General features: G+C 37.6%; 1 protein-coding gene across 2 annotated transcripts in view; it reads left to right on the forward strand.

Moving 5' to 3' along the window:
• Positions 1-898: 898 nt before the first annotated feature.
• Positions 899-27,957, forward strand: part of ME1 (malic enzyme 1) — a 151,501-nt gene continuing 124,442 nt past the window's right edge. The window contains exons 1-3 of one of the 2 annotated variants that reach the window (XM_012769154.3): positions 899-1,174; positions 15,722-15,855; positions 20,476-20,625. In XM_012769154.3, the coding sequence (XP_012624608.1) occupies positions 1,097-1,174; positions 15,722-15,855; positions 20,476-20,625 (362 nt within the window). In that variant the 5' untranslated portion in view covers positions 899-1,096. Of the gene's footprint in view, positions 1,175-1,338; positions 1,422-15,721; positions 15,856-20,475; positions 20,626-27,957 lie in introns of those variants that run through there. The other variant, XM_076003151.1, reaches the window with a different exon arrangement.

Below are 27,957 nucleotides of genomic sequence, written 5' to 3' on the forward strand. Positions count from 1 at the left end.
AAATTTCAATGCTGGAAGAGAATTTATTTTGACCTTCTTGTTTTACTGAAGAAGAAACTGAAGCCCTGAAAGACTGAGTTACCCATCATAATTCAACAAGAGCAGCGGTTCTTGAACATCTGGTTTCTAGAACTCCCAGAAAAATTATACATAAGATAAATAGGACTGTTCATTGCACCCTAACTCCTTGCCTCTTACTTTAACAGCATTCAAATAAAGTTGCTGTGGATATCTACAGAAACTAACTAGGTGTTGTGCCTGAGGCCTCTTCTCTGGCCTTTCTCCCAGTTCCCAAGCCTAGGCTTTCTGGGTCAAGGTTGGTTCCCTCTTGCCTCGGGCTACTGGGCTTGGCCGGCATGCAGGCTAGCGAGGCGAAGGTTGTGGACAGAAAGCTTCCAAGAGACTAAAAAGGGAGAGTCCAAGTCTGATTCTTATCAGCCAGTCGAGGTCTTCTGTCAACAGCCATGGACCCTTCACTAGTCCTTCCATGCTGCGCCCCTCGGTGTCTGAGCAGCCACCCCCTCTGCCTGAACCTCCCAGGTTCGCGCCTTCCCCTACCTTCCTCCTGGGCGGGAGGGGTAACCTGTCCAGCCTCCCCACCGGGGTCTCTGGCGTAAGGACGACATTAGGTGCACAGCGCACTTAGGCCAGTCCCACCCAGAGATGGGCTGTTACAGCTGTGATTACGAGCCCGGTGGGGACCAGGGGCCCTGTGCGAGGACGGGAGCCGGCGACTCCGGCTGCACCAGGGCTCCACGCTCCCGCCGCCCCCGCCCCTCAGGCACCAGCGGCTCCGCCAGGGCCTCGCTCTTCCTCCTCCTCCTCACACGCCGGCTCGGCTGATCTCCTGCCATGACTCAGCGCTTCTCGCAGGCTGCCCAGCTGGGGACACCGGCTTCGCGCGGACTCCTCCCGCCGCGTCCACCCCCTCTCGCCACCCACGCCCGCCCCTAGCCGCGGGGCCTTTCCCCGCGCGGCCGCCGCCGCCGCCGCCGCCACAGCCGCGATCCGCGCCGGCGCCGCAGCAGCATCCGCCGTCTGCAGCGCGCGTGCCGCACGCCCCGGCCCGACCCCGCCGCCCAGCCCCGCGCCAGCCATGGAGCCCGGAGCCCCCCGCCGCCGCCACACCCACCAGCGCGGCTACCTGCTGACGCGGAACCCCCACCTCAACAAGGTAAGCCCGCAGGCTCACCTGGCAGCCCATCGGCCCAGCCCAGCTCAGTCGGGAGGTTAGTTACCACATGAGGGTCCCCGCAACATGGCCTCGCCCCTCCGCGGGTTCCCGGTTGGGGGGCCGGGGCTACGGGGGGCCTTGGGGCGGGCAGCGCGGAGGGGGCCGCCCAGTCGGGTCTGTGCCCGCGAGTGGATGGCGGGGCGGTGCTGGTGCCTCTGCACCTTGGCATCCCATTTGAGGAGTAGAGGTAAAGGTGTAACTTGTTTATCATACTTTTCGGCTGCTCTTCTCTGAAACAAGAGTCCAGGCAAAGAAAGTAGTATTAGACAAAGGGCGTGAAGTGAGTGTTTTGTGAAGGTAGCAGGCAGGCTGCCAGGCCAGCCTCGATGTGACACTCACATACTGGTTGCACACAGTGTGGCAATTACTGGGGGTTGCTGTGGAGAGAAGTGGTCCTACTGGTCCGACTTGGATGGAAATGTGTTCAGAGTGCTTCGGATTGCATTAACGATCTGCAAATACAAGGCCTCTTGGTTTCTGTAGTGATACGGTTAAGAGTCTGGGAATGTGTGGTGGGTGGCTTCTGCCTAGGACACTTTGCATGGCCTGGTAGAAAATCCTGTCCTAGACATGAGACTGGGGAAAGCCATTTATTTTCTTTCTTTCTTTCTTTCTTCTTCTTTTTTTAAAATCTGGCCTTCTGGAATTTAAAAGAAGTTTTCAGACCTTTCTTCTTTTTTTTAAAGGGGAATTCAGTGTGCACTCTGTTCAGAGACTCCTTATCAGATCCAGGTAGCATTTCATTCTCCTCCACTAGCTGTGTGGTATGAAAAACCAAGATCTCTAAAATGAAAAAAAATACCTCAGAATTTATCATTTTGATTCTCTAAATACTAAGTCACACTGTTTTTTCACAGCCAGGTTTGTCTCTGGATTGTTCCTTTTGTGTGTATGTGTGCTTTTGACATTTCTGTTTATTCAGTACGTTGAAAATGCCATCAGTCAGCACGGAGGTTGGTTTAGTTATTTTGGTTGTCTCTTTAGTAGGCATCCTTTTCATTAAGAGCTGGACCTCACCCCCCAACCCCGCTGGTCATGTTGCTGGTGATTTTCTGATCATTATGATTGGCTTAAAGACTTGTGATTTATTTAATAAATTATAGCTAGTGTAAGCTTTTTTCTATATTTAGTGGTGGCAGGCAACTTTTACAAATCAATGATTATTTAGTGGTTTTGGTCATTAGTTTTATGACATTTTAAATAGTTCCTAGTTACTTTTTTCTTAAAAATAGATTGCTAGTTTGATTTTCTCCCCTTTTTATTATTCTGCAGGTTGGGGCCTATTTTCAGTAGAACAAAAGTTTTGATGTGACAAAACAATTTGTGACTTTCATGTGTTACCTGCCTATTATAATTTATGACCAAATTATGGGTTGACACTTAAGAAGGACCACATGAATCATACAACCTGCTTGATTTTCTTTAAGTCAGGGGCAAGAGTGCCTGTTAAGAGTGGGTAGATGGCATAGGCAATCTTAGAGCAAGAGTAATTATGCCTTTACTATGTTTACATTAATAACTTCTGATATCAAAATCCTTTTGACTCCTGTTCACCTGTAAGGATTAATTCCTACTTCAGAATAATAATATCACAAATATCTTCTGTCAAATGTATAGCATTCATATGTTAAAATATGTTTTTGAACTTTGTTTTCTACATTATATCAAATTGGATTCAAAATCTAGTGCATCAACTTTGGGTCAATCAGTGGAAGTTTTACTCCTCTTATTCAGCCATGGGACCTCCTTGATCTGCTCTATGTTGAAGACCTGTAGGCCTGTAAGTTTGTTAGGGCTGCAAGGAGATGCTAGTGATCTTATTTTCCCATAACAGTCCAGCCTGTCACCTGGCTGTGTGAAGTCTTCATCAGCTACACTAACATAGACCTTACCACTGGGTAACTGCAACAACAGTTTTTCTGGTTTTATTTCCATCATTATAGTTTGTACTATGTATAGGCGTGAAATAAGTACCTTCATCAATTAGCATTTCCTTTATATTGCCGGTCTGTTATCCAAGTATTTATAATATGCTATAATTTCCTGTTATGTTGATAAAATCAATCTGTCAATTAGGTTTACTATCTTCTCCAAATTTTAACTTGTTAGTTCCCTAAGGTAGCCTTCTACTTAAAATATATTTGCTGAGTCTGTTACTTCTTTCTTGTGTGTAATTCTTACAATTAAAATGTCATTAGTTGATTTAATAATGATCTCTCTAGGGAAGGCTTTCCTAATTATCTTACTTAACACCTCCATTTTTATGTGTTCAGTTGTACCATATCATTTTGTATTTATTAAATTGTAATTTTTCCATTTCTTTCTTTTTTGTTTTTTTTTTTTTTTTGAGACAGCCTCACTCCTTCACTTTGGCTAGAGTACAATGGCATCATCATAGCCCACTGCAACCTCAAACTCCTGGGGTCTAGCTATCCTCCTGCTGCAGCCTCCCAAGTAGCTGGGACTACAAGTGGCCACCACTATGCCTGGCTAATTTTTCTATTTTTTGTAGAGACCGGGTCTTGCTCAGGCTGGTCTGGAACTCTTGACTTCAAGCGATCCTCTTGCCTCGGCCTCCCAGAACGCTAGAATTTTTTTCTTATTTAACAGTCACAGGAAAGGAATCATAATATTTAGTACAATGTTTTGCTTAGTAGACATTAAATACATGTTTACTTAATGAATGAATAAACTGTTTTTATTTATTTTGTCTTTAAACAGTACTCAGCTTTTGAAGCATGTAACTTTTAAAATAGTACTTTGGGCATTATCCTCTTTAATGTAATTTTGTGAAAGTAGATTCACACTGAATGATAAAGCTTAGTTGACTCCCTATACTATTATGTATGGTATTGTATGTACCATTATTGTATGCTGGAATATAGTCAGAAAAGTTAGAATTTAGTTTAAGCTTGACAGTCCTATGAATTTTCATTACTTGCTGGATAACCTAAAGGACGTGCTTAGTCTTGGTAAAATCAAGGTTAACAGTTGACGTGATATGAATTAAAATTTGTTTAAAAACCTAGGAGAAGTAGGATCTTCCTTTGTAATAGTAATAATTCATGTATGATTCTAAGCCTTACTATTTGCTTATACGCAAATATGCATCCATGTCAAAGCATTTCATCAAAGCAACTGGGGAATTACTTCTGCCTCACACTAAGGAGATCCAATATTTTTCTGTAGACACCCCAGACTATTTTTGAGATGCTTATTTTTGCCTGTCTTATATGCATGTGTCTAATTTAATGTTTAGTGTTTTTAATTTTCAAGGATGTTTTCTGATTTAGATGAGTTATATTTCAAATTTTTCCCAGTAATTTTCATGTGACTAATAATAATGTTTCATAAATTGCTCTTTAAAATTAAAATTCTATACATAATAAAAATAATCATGTTTATTTTTTATTTTTCAATTTATTGGTTCACTTTCTCTTTGCAAGGGTAGAAAACAATAATTAATAATTCTATCATAGTTCATTTGTGCTTACATGGTTTCCATATCTATAAGATTAAATAATAATGTGACCTTTAAGTAAATCTCCAAAAGACAACACTCTTCACTGTTTTAGGCAGTTTGATCCAGTTTAAGTTAGTGATGGTGTTTCATCAAAGTTAATTTTGATCAGGATTGTAACTTTTACATCTGAAAAATGAACTTCTGGAGAAGTGCTTTTGTAAGTTGTTTGCTTCCTGGCATGCCAAGACTTAGTTGGATGTATTGTAAAAAAAAGAGAAATAAGTCTCATGACTGTGAAGGAAAAGTACATTAAATCTTCTCTTTATCTTCAATGCAAACTATACCAGAATGAATTAGTTAGAAATTTTTCACCTACCACGGTTCTCTGGAGTTGCCTCAGCAATATGAGAAACTTATTTATTATTTAACATGGAATCCTGCTGATATGAAAGCCGTTGTAATAGAGATAGACAGCCACATGCCTCCATACCTATTACCTTGCTGCAGTCGAAATGACAGTGGTTGTATAGGATATCATAAAAACAAAATGATGTGTGCTGTGGTAAGTAGAAAGATGACTTTGATTTGAGAACTCTTGAGACTAGTGATATGGAGTATAAGAAATATTGGAGAGGACTGGGCCTAAGATTTTTCATTTTTAGTGTTCTGATTTCCCTCAAGCTTTTGGACAGTTGTGGGAAATGTGATGTAAAGTAATGGATGTTCTAAAACTTTGTGCCTCGGAGAAAGGAGTCCAGGTCCCAGTTCTTCCAATTAGTGGCTGTGACACAGCATCTGGCAAGGGCCTCTTGCTGCACCATCCCATGGCAGAAAGTGAGAGGGTGATAGAGAGTGAGAAAAAGCAAGAGAGGGCTGAACTCACTCTTATTATAAACCCATTCTCTCTCAAAATGACAAGCTCATTCCTGCATTAATGGTATTAATCCATTCATGAGCCCTCATGACCTAATCACCTCTTAAAGATCTCACCTTTCAACACTGTTGCATTGAAGATTAAGTTTCTAACATGAATTTTGGGGGACACATTCAAACCATAGCAGAAATTCAAGTAATAAAATAATGAATACTGTTCTCTAAAACATGGAAATATAACTATTAGAGCTTTTATAGTAATATACAAACCCTAGGCCTAAAAACTAGTTTATTTTTTTCAATAACCAGGAAATGGTTGCCTGTCAACATCAGCAGAAGTACTTGCATGTTCATGATTATGTTTGAGTATCCCTGGAAATCTGGAGGCTGAAGGACTTCTAAGACTTCATAATAATATTACAGTTTTGGGGCCCCTTAAGCGTAGAATATATTAAAATACATTTAGATTGTCTGTTCACAGTTTTAAGATGTCCATTTAATAAGTCAAGGAGAGAAGCCTCAGAATAAAACCAACCCAGGCGACACTTTGATCTTAGACTAACCTCCAGAACTGTGAGAAAATAAATGGCTGTTTAAGCCACCCAGTCTGTGGTACTTGGTTATGGCAACCCTAGCAAACTAATATACATATGCAATTGAAGCCAAATTTCACGATATAATATTTTCCCTTACTGTGTTTAGTATACTTTAGTAGTATCTATTCTAATTCAATTTTTTAAAAAATGTTGGTTGGGATTCACTAATGAATCACAATCCATGGCTTAAAAGAATTCTGCTCTATGAATTTATTAAGTAGTGCTTTCATATACCTGGGAAGATTATTATGTTAGAGTAATTTTGTGTGTGTGTGTCTTAGTGTTACCTGTGGAGTTCTAGTTTGCCTTGGCAGTACTGGCCTTGCCTCCTTTGTTTTCTATATACATGTCAAAATTGAGGTTATCTTCTAAATCAATAAAACCATGAGAATGTTATTGTTGTTACTAATAGAGGCGGATCTTGTTAGTTAGTAAACCACTAAGTCCTTACTTACATGTTCAGAGCCAAAAATGAAATGAAGTGAATGAAGTTTTTTTTTTTTGAGACAGTGTTTCTCTGTTGCACTGGGTAGAGTGCTGTGGTGTCATCACAGCTCACTGTAACCTCAAGTAATCCTCCTGTCTCAGCCTCCCAAGTAGCTGGGACCACAGGCACATGCATCAACACCTGGCTAATTTTTCTATTTTTAGTAGAGACTGGGGTCTCGCTCTTGCTCAGGCTGGTCTTGAACTCCTGAGCTCAAGTGATCCTCCAGCCTCAGCCTTCCAGAATGGTAGGATTACAGGTGTGACCCACCACACCCAGCCGAGCATCCTTTTGTGGGTCTCTAAAATTTTTACTAATTTAAGATCTTATATTCAATTTTTACATATGGTAAATATAACATAATAATATGACCGAATTGTGACCAAACATATCGGTCATATCAATAAATATAAATGAGAGTAACTCACTTATTAATAAAAATATTTTCAGATTATCTCACAAAGCATAAGCAAACTGTGCTGTATATAAGAAACAGAAATGTTGCAGAAAGGCTAAAAATAAAAATATGAAAAGATACAAATAGCAAGAAATTGGAGTTATGATCCTGATATCAGAAAATGTAGAAGATATGTCAAAAAACATTAAATGAGACAAAGAAGTCTTTATAAAAATGCTGGAAGGTACAGTTTTGAATGAAGTTATAAAAGTTATAAATATCTATATACCAAATAACATAGCTGCTGCTTTCATTAAAAAGACACGGTAGTAGAATTTAAGTGTTCTCACCACACACACACACACACACACACACACAAAAACTGATAAATACGTGAGGTAATGCATATGTTCATTAGCTTGATTTAGCCATTTCAAAATGTACATATATTTCAAAACAACATGTTGTACATGAAAATTTTTATTTGTCAATTATAAAAAAACTTTAAAAAAGACAGTATAGGACATACAAGGAGAAATAAAAGATGCTAATAATAGAAGACTTTAATATATATCTCTCAGTGCAGGACACATCAAAGGGAGAAAAACTGTTTATGTATAGGGATTTCTTCCTCAAATTTCTCAGGAAATTTATGTTTTCCCAAATCATGGGAAAATTAAGTTGATCAAATATGAAAATGAGAAAAAAGTATTATAATTCTCTTTTGAGAATTAAAGCTTAATAATAATAATATGGAGACATTTACACTTAATGTATTATTATGTGTGCCTTTAGAACATTTACATTTAATATAATTATTATATTTGGATTTCTATCATTTTATTAGGTATCTGTTCCCTCTGTTTTTCATTCATCTATTTCTTTTTTCCACCCAATTATTTATTGTTAGAATATTTTTATTTCATTTTAATTTATTTATTGAGTTTTTGACAGTATCTCTTTGTATTGCCTTTTTTTAGTACTTGCTCTGGCAATTATGATATACATACGGAACTTTTCATAGTCTACTTAAAGTTAACATTTTACCCCTTGAGGTGAAGTGTAGAAACCTTACTATGTTTAGGTCTCATTACTTTCCTCTGTTTATGTTAGTTATATGTATTATATTCATTTACATTTATATACATGTATTACATAGATGTTTATTTTATCTTTTTTATTAAGCCAGTCAAATCTAGCAGAAAAGATGTTTAAATATAATATAATGTTAATAACTTTTATTTTTAACTGTTATACATATTTTAAAGAGTTTAAGAGGGAAACAATAATGTGTTATATTTACTCAGATATTTACTATTTCTGTTGCTCTTCTTCTATTCCTGATGTTCCACATTTCCTCAGGTATCATTTTCCTTCCATCTAAAGAATTTCCTTTAATATTTCTTTTAGAGCAGGTTTGGTGGAGACCAGTTTTCTTAGTTTTTCTTCCTCTGAGAATGTCTTTATCTTACCTTCATTTCTGAAAGATATTTTCACAGGTTATAAATTCTGAGTAGACAGTTCTTTTCTTTTTAGACTTAAGAAATGCCATTCCACTTCCTCCTTTGTTTCTGATGAGAAAACAGATAGCAGTCACTCAAATTGGTTTGGTCATTTTACAAGTTGGATCCACCTTCTATTGCCTGGGGTTCCAATAGCAATTTAGTTTTCAAAGCCTACTCAGTAATAGTATTTGGATTTGTCCATTGTGTTTACCACCCAGTGGCTAGTGTGGGATCTTTGCAGTGGTTTACTCCATACTTTAGTTCTCAAAGCCTTTGGTATGCTGTTTAAGGTCAGATCTATGCACGTATAACTCAGAGGTGATCCCAGGAGTTCAGATACAACTGTATGGGATCGCTCTCTTGAGTTCCCTCCTTTGTGAGCTCTCTAATATGTTCTGTCTCCCTGGGGACCCCCTTTCCAGCCTTCTGCCCAGAAAACTGGGCCTTTAGTTTCCTGCTCTGCTGTGTACTTCTTCCAGCTGGATTTGCATCTGGGTGATGTGACTAGAAGACTGAGAAAAAGTAGGAACAGGCATTTGACCCAAGATCTTGGAACTGGTTGGTTTCCTCTGGTTAAAAAGAATGATCCCTTCCCTTAGAATTTTAGGCTTCTGTGGTGGCCATTGCTTCTGCCACCCCTTGTGGAATTACCTGGTGGTTGCGGCTGGAGAGAATGAAAAAGAATACTGGATATTCTTCCTTCTCTGTGACCTTTAAGAGTCCCCTTTCCTGATTCTTAGACCATTCATGCCACTCTTTTTGTCCACAGTCAGTTGCACTTCCACCTTTTCTGCTGCTTTTGATTCAAGGTCAGTTGATTATAGAGGGGGGGAAATAAAAGCCATGCCATACTGGAAGAAAAAACCCCAGGAAACTCACTTCTGGTGTGTTGTTACTTTGGATTCTGGTCTTATTCCTCAGTTCTTTTGCTACCATTTACTTTTCAGAATATCTAAATAGCTGCTGAGTGCATTCTGTGCAAGCTTTATTGTAGGATTCAGAGAGAGAGAAAGAGATAAAAATATAGCACACTCACCATTTTGCACAGAACCAGGCCTTCAGACTGTTATTTTTAAGGTGTGAATGTGTGAAGCTCAGTCTAACTTTAAAGAATCGCTCTGAAATGTATATTCACATTTTTTCCCCCATTTTACCAGGTACATATTTGCTATACAAATCATATTAATAATAAAGTTTATTCTGTGGAAAATGGTTTATGTAAGACAATAACTCTGTACATAATTTATAAAATTTCTGTGTTCTAAGGATTTAGAAAGATGTTTTGCCTCTTTGATATCTACATACTCACTTCTGCCCCTTTGTGCTGTGAAGGAGAAAATCCATACTACAGAATTTTCGAGGTTCAAAATTTCTTCATGGAGGTGGATAGATGTGTTATACTGGTTTGCATTGTAGATTTTTCTTTCAACATAGTTGCTCATAAGAGTTGAAATATAGTAAGTGTTCTGTAAAAATTTGTTGAATGGATGAATTAGGGATAATTCTTGAAGTAACACTCTTATAGCTCCGCTCTGTCTTCCAGGTACTGCTGTAACCTGTTCCCAATTCACATCCTTCTTTGCAGGATAAATGGACAGTACCCTCTTTTATATGCTGTTGGGTGTGTACTGGAGAATCTCTTTCCTTTAGTTGGGTATAAGGATAACCCGTATATCATTTAGGATTATGTTTTGCTACATATAACAAAAAATCAAAATAATAATGACTTAATTAAGATAGATACAGCTTATTTCTCTCTCAAATGAAGGAAATCAGAGGTAAACAGTCTAGGGCTGTTCAGTGGGTCCACAGAGTCATCAGGAACATAGACTGCTGCTCTGTCGTCTTCAAGATCACTTCATGGGTCTGCAGATACCATGTACACTTTCTAAGGCAGCTGCCGAAGGAAATCAGAGAAACACAAGAAGGCTCATTTTCCAGTGGGGTCCCCTCTCTTTAAGGAGCCTTCTCCACATCCCACATAGCACTTCCACTTATGTGTCAGTGTTCAGAACTAGGTCATATGACCATAGATAACTATAGGGGAATCAGAAAATATCTTTTATATTGAGATGTGCACCATCTGGGAGATGGTCATGATGGAGACTCAGACTTGTGGGGGGAGAGGGGAAATGGGCATTTATTGAAACCTTAAAATCTGTACCCCCATGATATGCCGAAATAAAAAAATAAAAAAGAAAAAAAAGAAAATATCTTTTATTTAATGTATTGCCACCGTGAATAATATTAGGGTTCTATAACTAGGGAGGAAGAAGGAAATAGAAGTTGTGGTATACAATTAGCAGCCTCTACCTTAGCTAGAGCTGCCAGAAACAAAAGGATCAAAATTTAACAAATGTAAATATAATTATAATATTCTTGGAGATTTAGATAAGTGGTTCTTAATATTTTAAAAATGGCCTTATACATTTATTATATAAAAATAAGAAGGTATAAAAATATGAAAAGTGTGTCTCCCATATCTGTGTGCCCCAGCTAGGTGGTTCTCCTTGCCAGAAGCAGCCATTCTTTTTGCCAGTGTTTCCATTATATACTGGAGATATTTTATGAAGTGTATTTTTTAAAGTTAATTTTCATGAGTTAAAATGTTATTGCTATAAGGCATGAATCAGATATGTCCTTAGTGTGGTGGATAAGAGGTATTTTTTTTTTTTTTTTTTTTGAGACAGAGTCTCGCTTTGTTGCCCAGGCTAGAGTGAGTGCCGTGGCATCAGCCTAGCTCACAGCAACCTCAAACTCCTGGGCTCAGGCAATCCTCCTGCCTTAGCCTCCCGAGTAGCTGGGAGTACAGGCATGCGCCACCATGCCCGGCTAATTTTTTCTATATATATTAGTTGGCCAATTAATTTCTTTCTATTTATATAGTAGAGACGGGGTCTCGCTCTTGCTCAGGCTGGTTTTGAACTCCTGACCTCGAGCAATCCACCCGCCTTGGCCTCCCAGAGTGCTAGGATTACAGGCCTGGCTGGATAAGAGGTATTGTTACAAAGAAATATGTTTCAGGTGGGAGTATGTATGTGAATTGTATAGAGACATGGAAAACAGATTGAAAATCATGACCCCAGATTAAACCATCAGTGATTTGCCTGGTACACTGAAACTGGTTCTGAAGCATTCCCCCCCCCCTTTTGTAAACTAAGCTAGGCTTTGTATGGGGATTCCTTAATATGGTGATTGGTAAATATGGTGATTGGTTGAGTGCTGCTTACTCATTTGCAGCATTTTCATGAAATGGAATAACTAGTCAGGAAAGGTACTGAGGCTTCCTGGGATAATGTTCAAAACTTTTTACCTGTCTAATAAGGACTTGCCTGCTCTGGTTCCTGCCTATCTTTGTAGTGGCCCGTTTTCATCATTCTTCTCACAATTGGTGCATTTTCCTTTCCTGTACTTTCTCCAAGAAGCCCAGCTTTTCTGTATCAGGGTTTTATGCCTATGCTGTCTACTGTACTCCCACCCCTGGCTTTTTACCTGGTCAACTTATATTTTTCTAGTCATCCTTCAGATCTAATTTTAACATCACTGCACGGTGGACTTTTTCTTTTTAACTTCCTAAATTAAGTTAGAGCTTTAGTTTTTCCTTTTCTTTTCCTTGTACTTCTTACTACCATGATTGTTATTTTATAGTTATTTGTGTAACTATTTATATAATATTCTGGTAAACTCTCTAGATTGTAAGCTGCTTCATGGGACTATCTGTGCCCGTAAACATTGTAAGCATTCACTCAACAGATATTAGTTGAAAAATAGATGGTAAGTGTGATGATTAATTTTATGTGTCAATTTACCTAAGCCATGGGGTATCCAGATGTTTGGTCAAACATTATTCTGGGAGTGTTGGTGAGGCTATTTATGGATGAGATTAACATTTGAATTAATATAGCAGATCACTCTCCCTAATGTGGGCGAGCCTCATCCAATCAGTTGAAGGAATGAATAGAGTGAAAAAGCTAAGTAAGAGGGAATTCCTCTTGCTTGACTGTCTTGAATATGGGACACTGTTCTTTTTTTTTTTTTTCTGTCTTTGGATTCAGACTAAAATATCAACTCTTCCCTGGGTCTTGAGCCTGCTGGTTTTCAGACTGGAACTATACCATTGGCTCCTCTAGATCTCTAGCTTGGTGGCAGTAGATTTTGGGACTTGTTGCCTCCATAATCATATGAGCCAATTATAATAATTCTCTTACAATAAATTTATACACACACACACACACACATCTATATGTTCTGTTTCTCTGGAGAACTCTCACCAATACAGGTAGCTTTACAGTCTCCCATAAAGTTAACAGTAAAAGGAGACAGAAAACATTTCGGAAAATCTCCACTGTGGATCTGAACTAAGAAAGCCATCTTGTGGCTTTTCTGGGAATATCATGTCTCAGGTGTATGTCCCTTATGAATCTGAAGCATAGCTCTTTGTAACACTTCTTAACACATTTTGTGCCAAAGCCTCATTTGAAAGCTGGTGAAGCCTGTGGACTCCCTAAGGCAATGCTTTAAAATAAATAGTGCACATAGTGTTACAAAGGAAACCAATTATTGTGAAATACAGATATGAAAATATTAAATACATATGTGATGTTGTAAGAAATGTTCTTTATTAAAACAGATAGCAAGATAATAAATCTAAATATGGATAATTTAAAGTAAAATTTTAATTATTTATTTATTTATTTATTTGAGACAGAGTCTCACTCTGTTGCCCCGGCTAGAGTGCCATGGTGTCAGCCTAGCTCACAGCAACCTCAAACTCCTGGGCTCAAGCAATCCTCCTGCCTCAGCCTCCCAAGTAGCTTGGACTACAGGCATGTGCCACCATGTTCGACTAATTTTTTCTATGTATTTTTAGTTGTCCAGCTAATTTCTTTCTATTTTTTTTAGTAGAGATGGGATCTCTATCCTGCTGCTGGTCTTGAACTCCTGAGCTCAAATGATCTACCTGCCTCAGCCTCCCAAAATGCTAGGATTACAGGCGTGAGCCACCACGCCAGACCTAAAATCTTATTTTTTAAGGAGATCAGTATGAAGGTTGTTGACACCACTAGCCTGCATGCCTGTTCATGTTATTAAAAAAAAAAAAAACACCTTATTGTAGGTCTAAAACTACTGTAATTTCAAATTAATGAAGAAGATAAATGATATTTCAAAATATATGCCACAAATGTAATGTGATACAAAAATATTTATTATTGCACTTATGACAAAGACACAGAAACTACTAACACTACTACTTCTCTTGTTTATTGCCTTCATTTATAGTGGAAGAAAGTACTAAATTTCATAGAGTTAGTGAAAAAGATGTCCAAATTCAGGCCTCCTTAATTACTCACCTTCCTTGAGGGTCTATAATTAGATCCAGAATCTTAGGTTAAGGGCCTCTGGTAGGGAGCTCTTCACAGAAAGTACCAACCTGAGTCTCTTAATACTGATTTTTAAACTCAAAATCTGCTTTTCTATCAGTGACATGAACCTGATGGGCCTATTCATATAAAAAATTAGAAGAAAGAGAGGGTTATTCATCCACTGACCTCTTTCATAAACTTCCTGGGGTTGGACATGTTCATTACTCACCAATCAGGGTCTGTCATCTCCCTCTGGGATAAACTAAATTATTTGTGTTTTTTCCCCAAGTAATAAACTTCACAAGTACTTAGGAGTCACTATTCTGCCATTGCAAGCTTTCAGAGATAGAGGAGGATGGCTATAGGATCACTCAATGCAAAGTTAGTGAACACGTTCCTACTCATCCAAGTTGTCTATAAATAGCAGAGGTCTCAATGAGGAAACCCAACTAACTATCTTGGTCTATTCAGGCTGCCCTAACAGAATTCTGTGGACTGAGTGACTTATAAACAAAAGAAGTTTATTTCTCACACTTCTGGAGGCTGGGAAATCCAACATACAGGTGCAGCAGATTTGGTGTTTGGGGAAGGGCCTGCTTGCTGGTTCACGATGGTGATCTTGCTGTGTTCTGACATGGCAGAAGGAGTGAACAAGCTCGTTGGGGTCCCTTTTATAAGGGCACTGATCCTATTTATGAGGGGTCTGCCCTCCTGACCTAATCATCTCTCAAAGGCCTTACTTCCTAATACCATCACCTTGGGGGTAAAGATTTCAGCATATGAATTTTGGGCAGACACAAGCATTCATATCATAATACTGACTATCATATTGTGTTGGTGCACTTATGCTGGACCCAGAGGAACAGTAGTCATAGTCTAATCAAAGAAACCTCTTGGACTTCAGTATCTCCAGTGGGAGTCTTCTCCAGAGGACTTCTTATCTCAATCCACCAGATCATTCTCTTCTATTAATGACTATGGGGGCTCCTATTACTTCTACTGATATTATATCCCAGAAAATCTCTTAGGTCCATTCTGGTTTTTGCATCAACCCATAATTTCTATTTTGTTTGCTTTTCTTTGGAGCTCCATAGTTTGCTGTTATTATTGCCTTATACAGTCAGTGTTCATATAAATAAATGACATGGGTATAATAATAGGGTTGTAATGGACATGCTAGGTGAGTCTAGAAAGATTTTAGAGAAGAGGAAGCATTTGAAGTGAGATTTGAAGGGCAGACAAGCAGGGAAAAAGGACATTCTTGACCAGGTGTCATGGAAGGATAAAAAAGTGTGGTATTTAGGCAAAGGTGAGGAGTTTTGTGTGCCTGGGAGTACATACGAATTGTAGGAGATAACTCTGGAGACAAGTGTTGAAACAGGTACCTTAGAATTATGGAGGGAATTTCCCGACATATTTTAGAGGCAGTCACAGGTGACCTACCCATATTTGTAGTTTTAAAATCTCTTATAATAACTATTTTTATATTTACTGATATTAATATTGATGATATCTTCTTTCATTTATGTGCCTTTAAAGTAGTTTCCTCCCATCCACTATCTAATTTCATCCTAATAATATCTGAATGGTACAGCTTTGGAAATACAGTATTCTCATCTTGCAGATATGGAAACTGAGGTATGGAGAGCTTACTTCATTTATTCATAATCACATGGCCATGCTTAGAACAATGCCAGATCTTCAGATTTTTAATTCCATATCCTTGTTGGATTTTATTTGTGTATATATATGCTTTTTGTGTTTCTCCCCCCTCAATTTATTGTGTTTTTCTTTTCTCCGTAGGAGTTGGCTTTTACCCTGGAAGAGAGACAGCAGTTGAACATTCATGGATTGTTGCCACCTTGCTTCAACAATCAGGAGATCCAGGTCTTGCGAGTAGTTAAAAATTTTGAGCGTCTGGGTTCTGACTTTGACAGGTAACACATTTTTGAAGATGATTTTTATATTTCTCTTATGCAATTGTCTAGATTATTTTTTAGTGGATGAGAAAATTAAAATATTTAGTAATTTGGAAAGGTTAGTCAACTTTGAGGAGAATTTGCCTATAAATACAATAATTTTTTAAAAAAATTTATCCTCTCTAGAAGTATTTGAATGAAATAAAATTTCCTTTCTAAACTGTATCATTAGAGAGACTACATTTCTCTTATGAAATTGTTGCTATAAAGGTAAGTTATCAGGAAATGCCACCCTAAACAGAGAAAAACAGGTTAACATGGATTTTAGTCACACTTTATTTTTTTTTTTTTTTATTTTTTTTTTATTTACGGATTCTCAGCAGAATTTAGTCACACTTTAAGTACATTGCAGGTGAAAGGGCACTCTTTCAGCCTGCAAGCTTTGTTCTAACACTATTGCAAGTTTAGGTCACTTCCTTTGTTTAGAATTTAGTTTCTGTGTTTACACAAAGATAAAGGCAGTATATTTTTCCTGCCTTTGAAATTAGATAACTCTAGGTTGAAATTCTGGCTCTATCTTATTGGCAATGGATCCTTGAGGAAGCCACTGTGGCCACTGCCATGGAAACTATGTGCTTCGCCGTCTGCTTTTGACTCTACCCTTTCTTATTAAGATATTGAACCTCTGTAAATGTCAGTTTTTTTCATCTGTGGATTTTAGAGTATAATAGCTATTTGGAAATACTTTTGTGAGTGTTAAAAGTAGTGTTCCCAATATCTACTGTGTTTTCCTGAAAATAGGTCAGGGTCTTATATTTATTTTTCCTCAAGAAGACACCCTAGGGCTTATTTTCAGGGGATGTGTTATTTTTTTTAAGTACAGTACAACAATCTACATTTATTCAAATATAGTTAAGTTGTCTTCTTCTGGAACATCATCATAACTCTCCAAACCCTGAATTCCATCCTGAATTGCTTGCGACTCTATTTCCTTTAGAACCATTGGCCCCAATCTCTCCTGTCAAGCAATAAGGCTCTCATGGGGCAGATGAGAAGGGCTGCTTATCTTCTTTACTGCTTTGCGAGGAAATGCATGGGTTGTGCAGATACACTGCGTAGCCTCACTCATCACTAGGTCTTATTTTCGTGGTAGTGTTTATATTGCGCAAATGCTTAGAAATCCTGCTAGGGATTATTTTATGGGTAGGTCTTAGTTTTGGGGAAACACAGTAATAAGTATTGGTATTAGTCAGATTTCTCCAGAGAAACAGAATGAATATAAATGGGAGGAGGATAGAGAGACAGAAACAGAGGCACACACAGAAAGAGAAAGTAAAAAATCTGTAGGCTGGAGACCAGGGAACAATTGCAGTTGAGTCCAAAGGCAGCATGCTGACAGAATTCCTTTTTGCCTGAAGGGAGGTTAGTCTGTTCTATTAAGGCCTTCAACTGATTGAATGAGGTCCACTCACATTATGGAGGATAATCTGCCTTCAGCAAGCAGCTGAGCTGGTTATAGTTCTTTACCTGGTGGGGTGACTCAGACCTTCAATCCTGAATGGTCTGGGCAATTAGCAGTCCTGTCTGAATTGGGTTGTAATTTCCATCGGCTTTGATCACAGGGCATGATAATACTTAATGATATTCTAAGGGAGCTCCTGAATTTTGGACTTACTCCTTCTTACTTCCACTGTAGTGCAGCCATCCAGTTTCCTGTTGGTAGTCAGGATCAATTCCTCCCAACCCACATAGTAACTCCCTTCTTGGCCTGTTGGTTCAGAGGTGTGTGGTACCTAAAGTGGCCAGGTGACAGTCTTAACTTTCTATTCAGTGGGTTCATTATTATGTTTTTTGGTAGAAACATTCTTCCCTTTGGAACTAAGACCTCTAGGCCAGCAGAGCATAAGGTGATAGGGTCAAGCAAAATTTTGATAGTGGGTCACTAGTGTTGTTAGTGCGAGGTGCCACTCCCGTTTCCACACCTTGATTCCCAAATCCATGAGTCCTGGCTGTCAAAGAGTGTCATTCCTTGGACACTGATGCAGAGCATATACAGCCTCCTTGAGAACCTTGCCCCAGCTTTGAAAGGTATTGCCACCTTGCTGGTGCTGTGACTGAGTCCTCAAAAGAACATTTTACTGTTCTATCAAGCCAGCTGCTTCAGATTAGTGGGAAATATTGCAAAATCAGTAAATTGCATGAACTTATTGCCACACTTTCATTTGCTATGAAGTGAGTTATTTGATTAGAAGCAATGCTGTGTGGAAAATGATGATGGCGGATAAGGCACTTTTTAAGTCCCCACAAATATAGTAGCTTTGGCAGAAGCATTGCATGCAAGGGAAAGTATGTCTGGATCCAGAGTAAGTGTCTGTTCCAGTAAAAACAAAATGCTGCCCCTCCCATGAATGAAACTGACCAGTGTAATCAACCTGCCACTAGGTAGCTGGCTGATTACCGTAGAGAAGATGCCTTACCAGGGATTCAGTGTTGATCTCTGCTTCTGGCACATCGAGCACTCAGCAGTGGCTGTGGCCAGGTTGGCTTGGTGAGTGGAAGTCCATGTTGCTGAGCCCATGTATAACCTCCATCCTTGCCCATGGCCACTTTGTTCATGAGCCCACTGGATAAGATGAGGTGGCTGGGCAAAGAGTCTGACTCAGTTTTTGCAATGAGTGTATATTTGCTTCTTCTTAAGCTCTTTGACAGTCTTCTCTTTTACTTGTTCCTCTTCCTTTAGCCTCTTATATCTTTACTTTATATTCTTTTCCTGGGCCATTTTATCAGCTACCTGCTAAAAGCTGGAAACTTTCATGTTTTTACTATAGGCTATTCCTCAAATATATATTGAGCATCAACTCAGTGTCAGATACTTTTTAGATATTAGGATTATAGGCAATGATCTCTGCCCTCATAAAATTGACATAAATTATTAAAAAATTATTTAAAAATTATAAACAGTAAAAAAAATTAGTAAGTTATATGCTAGAAAATGACTAGTGCTATGAACAAAAAAAAAGAAAAGGTAAAGAGGGACTGAGAATACTGGGGGTAGTTATGGCCAGTTTGCAGTGTTAAATGGGGTGGTAAGGGTTGCCTTGATTGAGAAGCTGAGTTTTGAGCAAATATTCAAAAATGGTGAGTCAGTTAGCCATGAAGAAATCTGAGGAACAGTGTGCTGGCATGTTCAAGGACCACCAGGGAGACTTGTATCTGAAGCAGAATGAGTTGGGGGAGGAATAGTAGGTTAGGAAAGAAAGTTAGCAAGGTAATGGGGGACAGATTATGTTTGGCTTTGAAGGCCACTGAAGGACTTCTGTTAATCTGAGTGGAAAGGGAAGCTTTTGGGGATTTTGAACAAAAGATCAACATGATCTAAGCTATATTTCATAGAGACTGTTTGCAATGTTGAGAATAGATATGCAGGCTGGGAGAACTTTTAGACTGTTAAATAATTCAGGCAAGAGTTGGTGGTGATTTGGATCCAGGGTAGTAACGATGGTGGTCAGATTTTGGATATATTTTGAAGGTAAAGCCAGCGTAATTTCCGAATGTATTACACATGAGAGCTAGAAAGCTCTCATAGAACAGGATAAAATGACAAAGAAACAGAAAAGAAATGGACCAGTGAGACAGTAGGAAAACCAAGAGAATATGATGGACTGGAAGTCAAGGAAGGAAAAGTGTATATTGAGCTCTAGGTAATGTCACCTGTGTCAAATGTCCTGTTAAGTAAAGTGAGGTCTGTGAATCAACCATTGATTTAGCATTGATGACTTTCACATTGCTAAATCAGTTTTACCATGTCTAAAATTAAAATTATCATCTTTCTTCCAAATGTTCATTTTCTGGGTATGCCTATTTAATTGCCCAAGCATTAGATTCCATGCATCTCTGACTCTCAATTCTGTGCATTTTCAGCTACTCTAGAGAATAGAAATCAATACAAAAAGGCTGGTAAGATTATTGAGTATAGTTTTGCAAGATTCTTTTAAATTATACCAAGACAGTTTGAGTTTTACTCTATAAACTATTGAAAGCTACAAGTAACATGAAGAGGTCTATACTTGGAAAGATAACTCTGGTTCAGAGGTGCCTCTAGAAAAAAAAAAAGACCATTAGATACAAATAATAAGAAAAGTCTCTTGAACTTGCCTACCTTAGTTATTTTTAGGATGAGTGCTGCATTCTCTTATTCATTTCTTGTGCCATTTCCCTTGGTTATTCAGTACTGTAAGTTAAAGGATGAAGTTTTTCTATTTGCTTAGTTGAGTTAATGTTAAACTACTATATATCTATGGTGGTATTTTTTATCTTTCCTTTTAAAATAGGGATAGTCTCCTCAAGTATTGAATAAAACTGTGGTGTTTCATCAATGGTTTTAATGTTTGAATGATAGTAATCAAGTTTATGTTTCTTTATTTTTTGAGGTATTTAAGAATATAAAGTTGTTTTTGATCAGATTTTTTCTTTTCTTTTCCTTTTTTTTTTTTAGGCTGGTCAAGTGTAGCAGTCAAATTTTTTTCTATGTAACCTCAAACCTACTTTATACATGGTTGAAAATGTTTAACTTAGATTTCAAAGCAGCTGTTTCATAACTTTGTGGGATATAGATCTAATTATGTCCAATTTCCACAGGTATCTTCTCTTAATGGATCTTCAAGATAGAAATGAAAAGCTCTTTTATAGAGTGCTAATGTCTGACGTTGAGAAGTTCATGCCTATTGTTTATACTCCCACTGTGGGTCTGGCTTGCCAACAATATAGTTTAGTGTTTCGGAAGCCAAGGTATGTCATCTTTGATTTTAAATATAACTTGTGTGTCTTTATTTATTTATTTAGTAAGTTTTTTGCAGGAATTTAAAAATTATTTATTATTTTTTAAGTAGACAATAAAAATTGTATATAATATTTATGGTGTACAACATGATGTTTTGAAACATGTATACATTGTGAAATGGCCAAATCAAGCTAATTAATAAATGCATTATCTCACATTCTGATTATTTATTTCTGGTGAGAATACTAAAATCTACTCTCTTGGCAATTTTCAATTATTAAATACATTGTCATTAACTATAGTCACCATGTTGTACGAGAGATCTCATTAAATATTTCTCCTGTTTAACTGAAATTTGGCCAACATCTCCGCAATTCTGCAACTCCCGTATCCCCCAGCCCCTGGTAACCACCATTCTGCTCTGCTTCTATGACTTTGATTATTGTTTAGATTTCACATATAAGTGAGATCATGCGGTTATTTGTCATTCTGTGTGTGGCTTATTTCACTTAACATGATGTTCTACAGGTTCATCCATGTTGTCACAAATGACAAGAGTTTCCTTTTTCTTTAAGGCTGAGTAATATCCCATTGTGTATGTAAACCACATTTCCTTTATCCATACATCCATTGAAGGATGCTTACTTTGATTCCATATCTTGGCTATTGTGAATATGCTGCAATAAACATGAGAGTATAGATAATCGTGTCAACATACTGATTTCCATTCCTTTGGACAGGTACCCAGTAGTGGGAATGCTAGATCATGTGGTAGTTCTATTTGTAATTTTTTGAGGAACTTCTATATTGTTTTCCATAATGGCTGTACTAATTTACATTCCCAGTAACAGTGTTATACTTAAAAGGATTTCCTTTTCCCCACATCTTTGCAAACACTTGTTATCTTTCATCTTTTTGATAATAGCCGTTCTAACAAGTATGAAATGATAACTCATTGTGCTTTTAATTTGCATTACTCTGATGATAAGTGATGTTGAAGATTTTTTCATATCCCTGTTGTGTGTCTTCTTTTGAGAAGTGTCTCTATTCAGGTTCTTTGCCCATTTTTTTTTTTTTTTTTTTTTTGAGACAGAGTCTCGCTTTGTTGCCCAGGCTAGAGTGAGTGCCGTGGCGTCAGCCTAGCTCACAGCAACCTCAATCTCCTGGGCTCGAGCGATCCTTCTGCCTCAGCCTCCCGAGTAGCTGGGACTACAGTCTTTGCCCATTTTTTAATCAGGTTATTTGTTTTCTTGCATTGAATTGTTTGAGTTCCTTATATATTTTCGATTAACTCCTTATGAGACATATGGTTTGCAAATATTTTCTCTTAATCCATAGGTTGTCTTTTCACTCTGTTGATTGTTTCTTTTGCTGTGCAGAACTTTTTCGTTTAATGTAATCCTATTTGCTTTTGTTTTTGTTGCCTGAATTTTTGTTTTGTTGCCTGAATTCATACCTAAAAAATCATTGCCCAGATCAACATCAAGGAACTTTTCTCTTATGTTTTCTTCTAGTAGCTTTATCGTTTTGGGTCTTATACTTAGGTCTTTGATCCACTTTGATTTGATTTTTATATATATTAGTAGTATGAGATAGGGTCTAATTTTATTTCTCTACATGTGCACATCCATTTTTTTACTTAATGTTATTATATATAATAACCTGATATATTCAAATATATACTATTTTTCTTTTTTTTCTATTTTTTATTTTAAATTTCAGAATGTTATGGGTATACAAACATTTTGGTTACATATATTGTCTTTGTACCACCCAAGCCAGAGCTATGAGCGTGCCTATCCCCCAGACAGTGTGCTCTGCACCCAATAGTTGTGAATTCACCCATCTCCTCTACCACCCTCTCACCTGCCCAACACCCGATGAATATTACTTCCAGGTGTGCACCTAAGTGGTGATCAGTTAGTACCAATTGAAGTACATGTGGTGCTTGTTTTTCCATTCTTGTGATACTTCACTTTGAAGAATGGGCTTTAGCTCCATCCAGGATAATATAAGAGGTGCTAGTTCACCATTGTTTTTTGTGGTTGAGTAGTACTCCATGGTATACATATACCACATTTTATTAATCCACTTATCTATTGATGGACACTGGGTTGTTTCCATGTCTTTGCAATTGTGAATTGTGCTACTATAAACATTCAAGTGTAGATGTCTTTATTATAAAATGACTTTTTTTCCTTTGGGTAGATGCCTAGTAATGGAATTGCTAGAATCAAATGGTAGTTCTATTTTTAGTTCTTTGAGGTAGTATCTCCATATTACTTTTCATAGAGGTTGTACTAATTTTTAGTCCCACTAGTAGTGTAAGAGTGTTCCTGTCTCACTGCATCCATGCCAGCATTTGTTGTTTTGGGACTTTTTGATAAAAGCCATTCTCAGTGGAGTTAAGTGATATCTCATTTGCATTAATTTGCATTTCCCTCATGATTAGAGACGTTGAACAATTTTTTATGTGTTTGCTGGCCATTATTCTGTCTTCTTTTGCAAATTGGGATGCATCAATCTACTAGACTTCAAGCTATACTACAAGGGTATAATAACCAAAACAGTATGGCACTGGCAGAAGAACATAGATATAAACCTTTGGAACAGGACTGAGACCCAGATGTAAAGCCATCCTCTTATTGGCATCTAATCTTTGACAAAGCAGACAAAAATATACATTGGGGAAAAGAATCCCTATTCAATAAATGGTGCTGGGAAAACTGGATATCCACATGCAGAAGATTGAAACTGGATATGCACCTCTCACCTCTCACAAAAATCAACTCACAATGAATAACAGACTTAAACCTAAGATATGAAACCATAAGAATTCTAGAAGAAAATGTTGGGAAAACTCTTATAGATGTCGGCCTAGGCAAAGAATTTATGAAGAAGACCCCCAAAACAATCATGGCAGCAATAAAAGTAAAATGGAACCTGATCAAATTAAAAAGTTTCTGCACAGCTAAAATAACTATCAGTAGAGCGAACAGACAACCTACAGAATGAGAGAAAATATTTGCATGCTGCATATCCGATAAAGAGTTGATAACTAGAATCTACATAGAACTTAGGAAAATTAACAAGAAAAAAAATCAAACAACCCCATTAAAAAGTAGGTGGAGGACATGAATAGAAACTTTGCAAAAGAAGATGGAATAATGGCCAGCAAGCATACTATATAAACTGTTTCTTACCGTACTGTCTTCTCTGAGTAACGTATCATAAACATCTGTACATGTCTTAAAATTATATTTCTATAATACATAAAGATAGTCTTAATAAAGCATAAATGTGTAACTTGGTGGTTTTAAATTTAAATTTAATATTTCTGTGGGATACTGAAAAGGACTAGCAACTATAAGAAATGTAAAAGAGGTTAGCTGAAACAAAGTGTTGGGGTTGAAGTTGATGTAGAAATCTTAATAGCAACGTTTATTTTTTGAGCACGTATATTATTTGCTAGATAACTTTCTAAGGGCTTAGGATACTTTTATATGTGAATATTCTAAGAGCAGAAGAGACAGACTATGGAAATAAAAAATAAGTCAATTGTCTAGAACGTTTGAAGACAGTATTATGGAGAAGGAAAAGAGAAGAGCAGGAGAGGGGAGATCAGGAGTATCAGCTGCTTTGCAAGAGGCAGTTGTAATTTTAAACAGAGTCGGCAGGGCAGGCCTCACTGTAAGATGATAATGGAGGAGTGAGGGAGGGAGTCATGTAGATACAAGGGGAAACATGTGCTAGACAGAGGGAATAGCCAGTGCCAAGCCCTCAGTGGAACGTGCCTGAAGACCAGGAGCAGCATGGAGACCAGGGTGTCTGGAGTGGAGTAAGAGGGGGAGAGTAGCAGATGAGGTCACAGAAATAAAGTAAATGAGAAGGTGTAAGTCCTAGAGTTTCTGATAAGCTATTTTGAAGAACATTGGCTTGTACTTTTAGTTAAATGGAAAGCCCTAAATGGTCTTCAGCAGTGACATAACATGATCTAATATTTTTAAAGAGAACACTCTGGTTTCTATGTTGAGAACAGACTAAACAAGCAAAAGAAGAATCTGGGAGATGGGTTAGGAATCTCTTGCAATAAACCCAGTGAGAGAGAATGGTGGTTTAGATTAGGAGTAAAAATTATCATAAAAATTTTTTACCCAGATTCTGAATAAAGATAAAGAAAATCACAAGGATATATATCCTTTTGGACCGAAGGCTTCCTAGCATAGTGGTTGTGAAAGTTTGGGCTCTGGAGTAGTTTGCCTGTTTTCACTTACAGATTTTGCCATTTGCTTGTTGTAATATGGTAGAAGGTATTTAACCTTTCTATGTTTCAGTTTCTTCATCTATAAATTAGGCATAATATTACAGCCCACCACCTTTTATCCATATTTTTAATTACAAAGCTTCAAAATCCAAATATGTAAAAAAAAAAGTCTCATTTGGAACAAAACTTGATCTTATCTGAGCTCATTTGGTGATAATATGTGAACTGAATTTATAAGATTATAATAGCCTTTATCAGACAGTGTCATTTATTTTTCTATAGAAATATTAATAAATTTGATTATAGGGGGCTTCATCAGAAATAAATGAGTTAATATATAGATGGAAGGATGGCTGGGGAGGGGGAGAGTAAGAGATGGGGAAGGTGAGTAGGAGAGCATTTGTGGCAAGTGCTCATCCATGTTGAATCTAGGTGGAGATACTCGTTTTATCATTCTTTAAACGTTTCCATAATATTTGAAATTTAAGTAAAGGGATGCTCTACTAACAGACAAAGTAGAGTTTCTAAAACTATTTCTGTATGATCTCTTCATGGCATTTTTCTGTCATATTGCATTTTATTTAGTGTATATATTTTGTTGAACTTTTGATGATTTTAGAGTTTTCCAGTAAAATAATTCTCATTGCTTCCCTTATAATTATAAAAAAAGAAACCTGTTTGAAATTGTGTTATGTGGTATAAATTTAGGCATTGTATTTATTTATTTATTTATTTAGACAGAGTCTTGCTTTGTTGCCCAGGCTAGAGTGAGTGCCGTGGCATCAGCCTAGCTCACAGCAACCTCAAACTCCTGGGCTCAGGCGATCCTGCTGCTTTAGCGTCCCGAGTAGCTGGGACTATAGGCATGCACCACCATGCCTGACTAATTTTTTTTTATATATACTAGTTGGCCAATTAATTTCTTTCTATTTATAATAGAGACGAGGGTCTCACTCTTGCTCAGCTTGGTTTCGAACTCCTGAGCTCAAATGATCCACCCACCTCGGCCTCCCAGAGAGCTAGGATTACAGGTGTGAGCCACCACACCCGGCCTAGGCATTGTATTTAATTAGAAAGGGAATTTTGAATGTGTGAATGATGTGATTGATGGATCTTCCAGGTATACTAGCATGTAGACTATATGTGTGTGTGTGTGTGTATATATATATATATATATATATATATATGATTTTTTTTTTTGAGACAGAGTCTCACTCTGTTGCTCAGACTAGAGTACCATAGCATCATTGTAGCTCACAGCAACCTCAAACTCCTGGGTTCAAGCAATCCTTCTGCCTCAGCCTCCTGAGTAGCTGGGATACAGGCATGTACCACCATGCACAGATAATTTTTTCTATATATTTTTAGTTGGCCAATTAATTTCTTTCTATTTTGAGTAGAGACAGGGTCTTGCTCTTGCTCAGGCTGGTTTCGAACTCCTGACCTTGAGTGATCCTCCTACTTCGGCCTACCAGAGAGCTAAGATTACAGGTGTGAGCCACTGTGCCCGGCCCTATTTATATTTTTAAGCCCAAATTGACAAATGTCTATTAAACCTTTTCTACTGCAACAGCAGGTATTCAAAGACATCCAGAAAGTGAACAGGAAGATACCTCTTAATATATTTACTTTGTATGGACTTGGTGGTAGCTCATGGGACATAATAAGTGAAAGTTAAGGATTGATAGTTCTTCGAGGACTGCAGTTAACACAGTAGTTACAAACAGGTATATCTTTTAATTATACTTTTTAATATATATCTTAATGATATGATGCTTTCCTATAGCTAGATGTTTATTTTTTATTTTGAATGTGACATTAAAATCTGGCGAGATATCCAAAAATAAGTTCTTATATGAATAACTCTATTTCCATTTTTTTTTCCTAAATGACTGCTGGAATATCCATTTATTAGTTTTGTGTGAAATTTCTTTGCTCGTTGGCATAGATACTTTTTGTGGGTTTTTCAAGATGTCATGGATAATGTTAATAATTTTTAAGAATGTTGTTGGGCTTGCTTGGATTGTCTTGTTCCCATGTGCCCATAACAATTTAATTCTTGAAGAATTTCCAGTATTTGGTAGTGCAATCTGCTTATGTCAACAAATGTAAATTTGGTTAATTTGTACATAGAGGTGTGATTTTTGGAAGGTAGAGATAATTCTTTTTTGTATTTTTGCAGAATGCTGAATTTCCTATGTTACCAAATTACTTGTATTCTGTGAAACTCTTTTTAAAAGAAAATTTTTGTGCAAATTGGTAATGCAGGTATATGTAAAGGACAGCTAACGCAGATTTACATAATTTCTTTGGAAATTAAATTTATACTTCCGTATTTTCTAAATACTGTCTTCCTCTCTTTTGAGTTCTTTTTTTTTTTTTTTTTTTAAGAAACGGGGTCTTGCTGGAGTGTAGTGGTGTAATCATAACTCACTGCAGCCTCAAACTCCTGGGCTCAAGTGATCCTCCCTCCTCAGCCTCCTTGGTAACTAGGACTACAGGCATGTTCCACTATGCCTGGCTAATTTTTTTTGTTTTAATATTTTTAGAGACAATGTCTTGCTATGTTGCCCAGGCTGGTCTCAAACTCGTGGCCTCAAGCAGTCCTCCCTCCTTAGCCTCCCAAGTTGCTGAGATTACAGGCATGAGCCACTGCACCTGGCTTGAGTCCTTATTAGATATATATTATCATGTGACATATTTGACAATTAATCATGTTTCTACTTTTGATATTTCTAATGTTCCATCTGAGTATTCTAAATCTCCTCTTTTGGTACTTTACTATTCTGTCTCAACTAAATTGTAAGCTTCTAGAGAGAAGGGATCATATTTTATAAGTTACTCTTGTATTTCTCATGCTATTTTGACTAAATGCCTGGTTGCTGTTCAGTTAATATATGTTGTTTGCTACCTCATAGAAATAGTAGCTTAACATTATTCTGTTCATCCACTCACATAGAAAAGTATAAGGAGCCGGGCGTGGTGGCTCACGCCTGTAATCCTAGCACTCTGGGAGGCTGTGGCGGGCGGATTGCTCGAGGTCAGGAGTTCGAAACCAGCCCCAGCAAGAGCAAGA

The sequence above is a fragment of the Microcebus murinus genome, chromosome 5 (assembly GCF_040939455.1).
Source record: "Microcebus murinus isolate Inina chromosome 5, M.murinus_Inina_mat1.0, whole genome shotgun sequence".
Lineage (NCBI taxonomy): Eukaryota > Metazoa > Chordata > Mammalia > Primates > Cheirogaleidae > Microcebus > Microcebus murinus.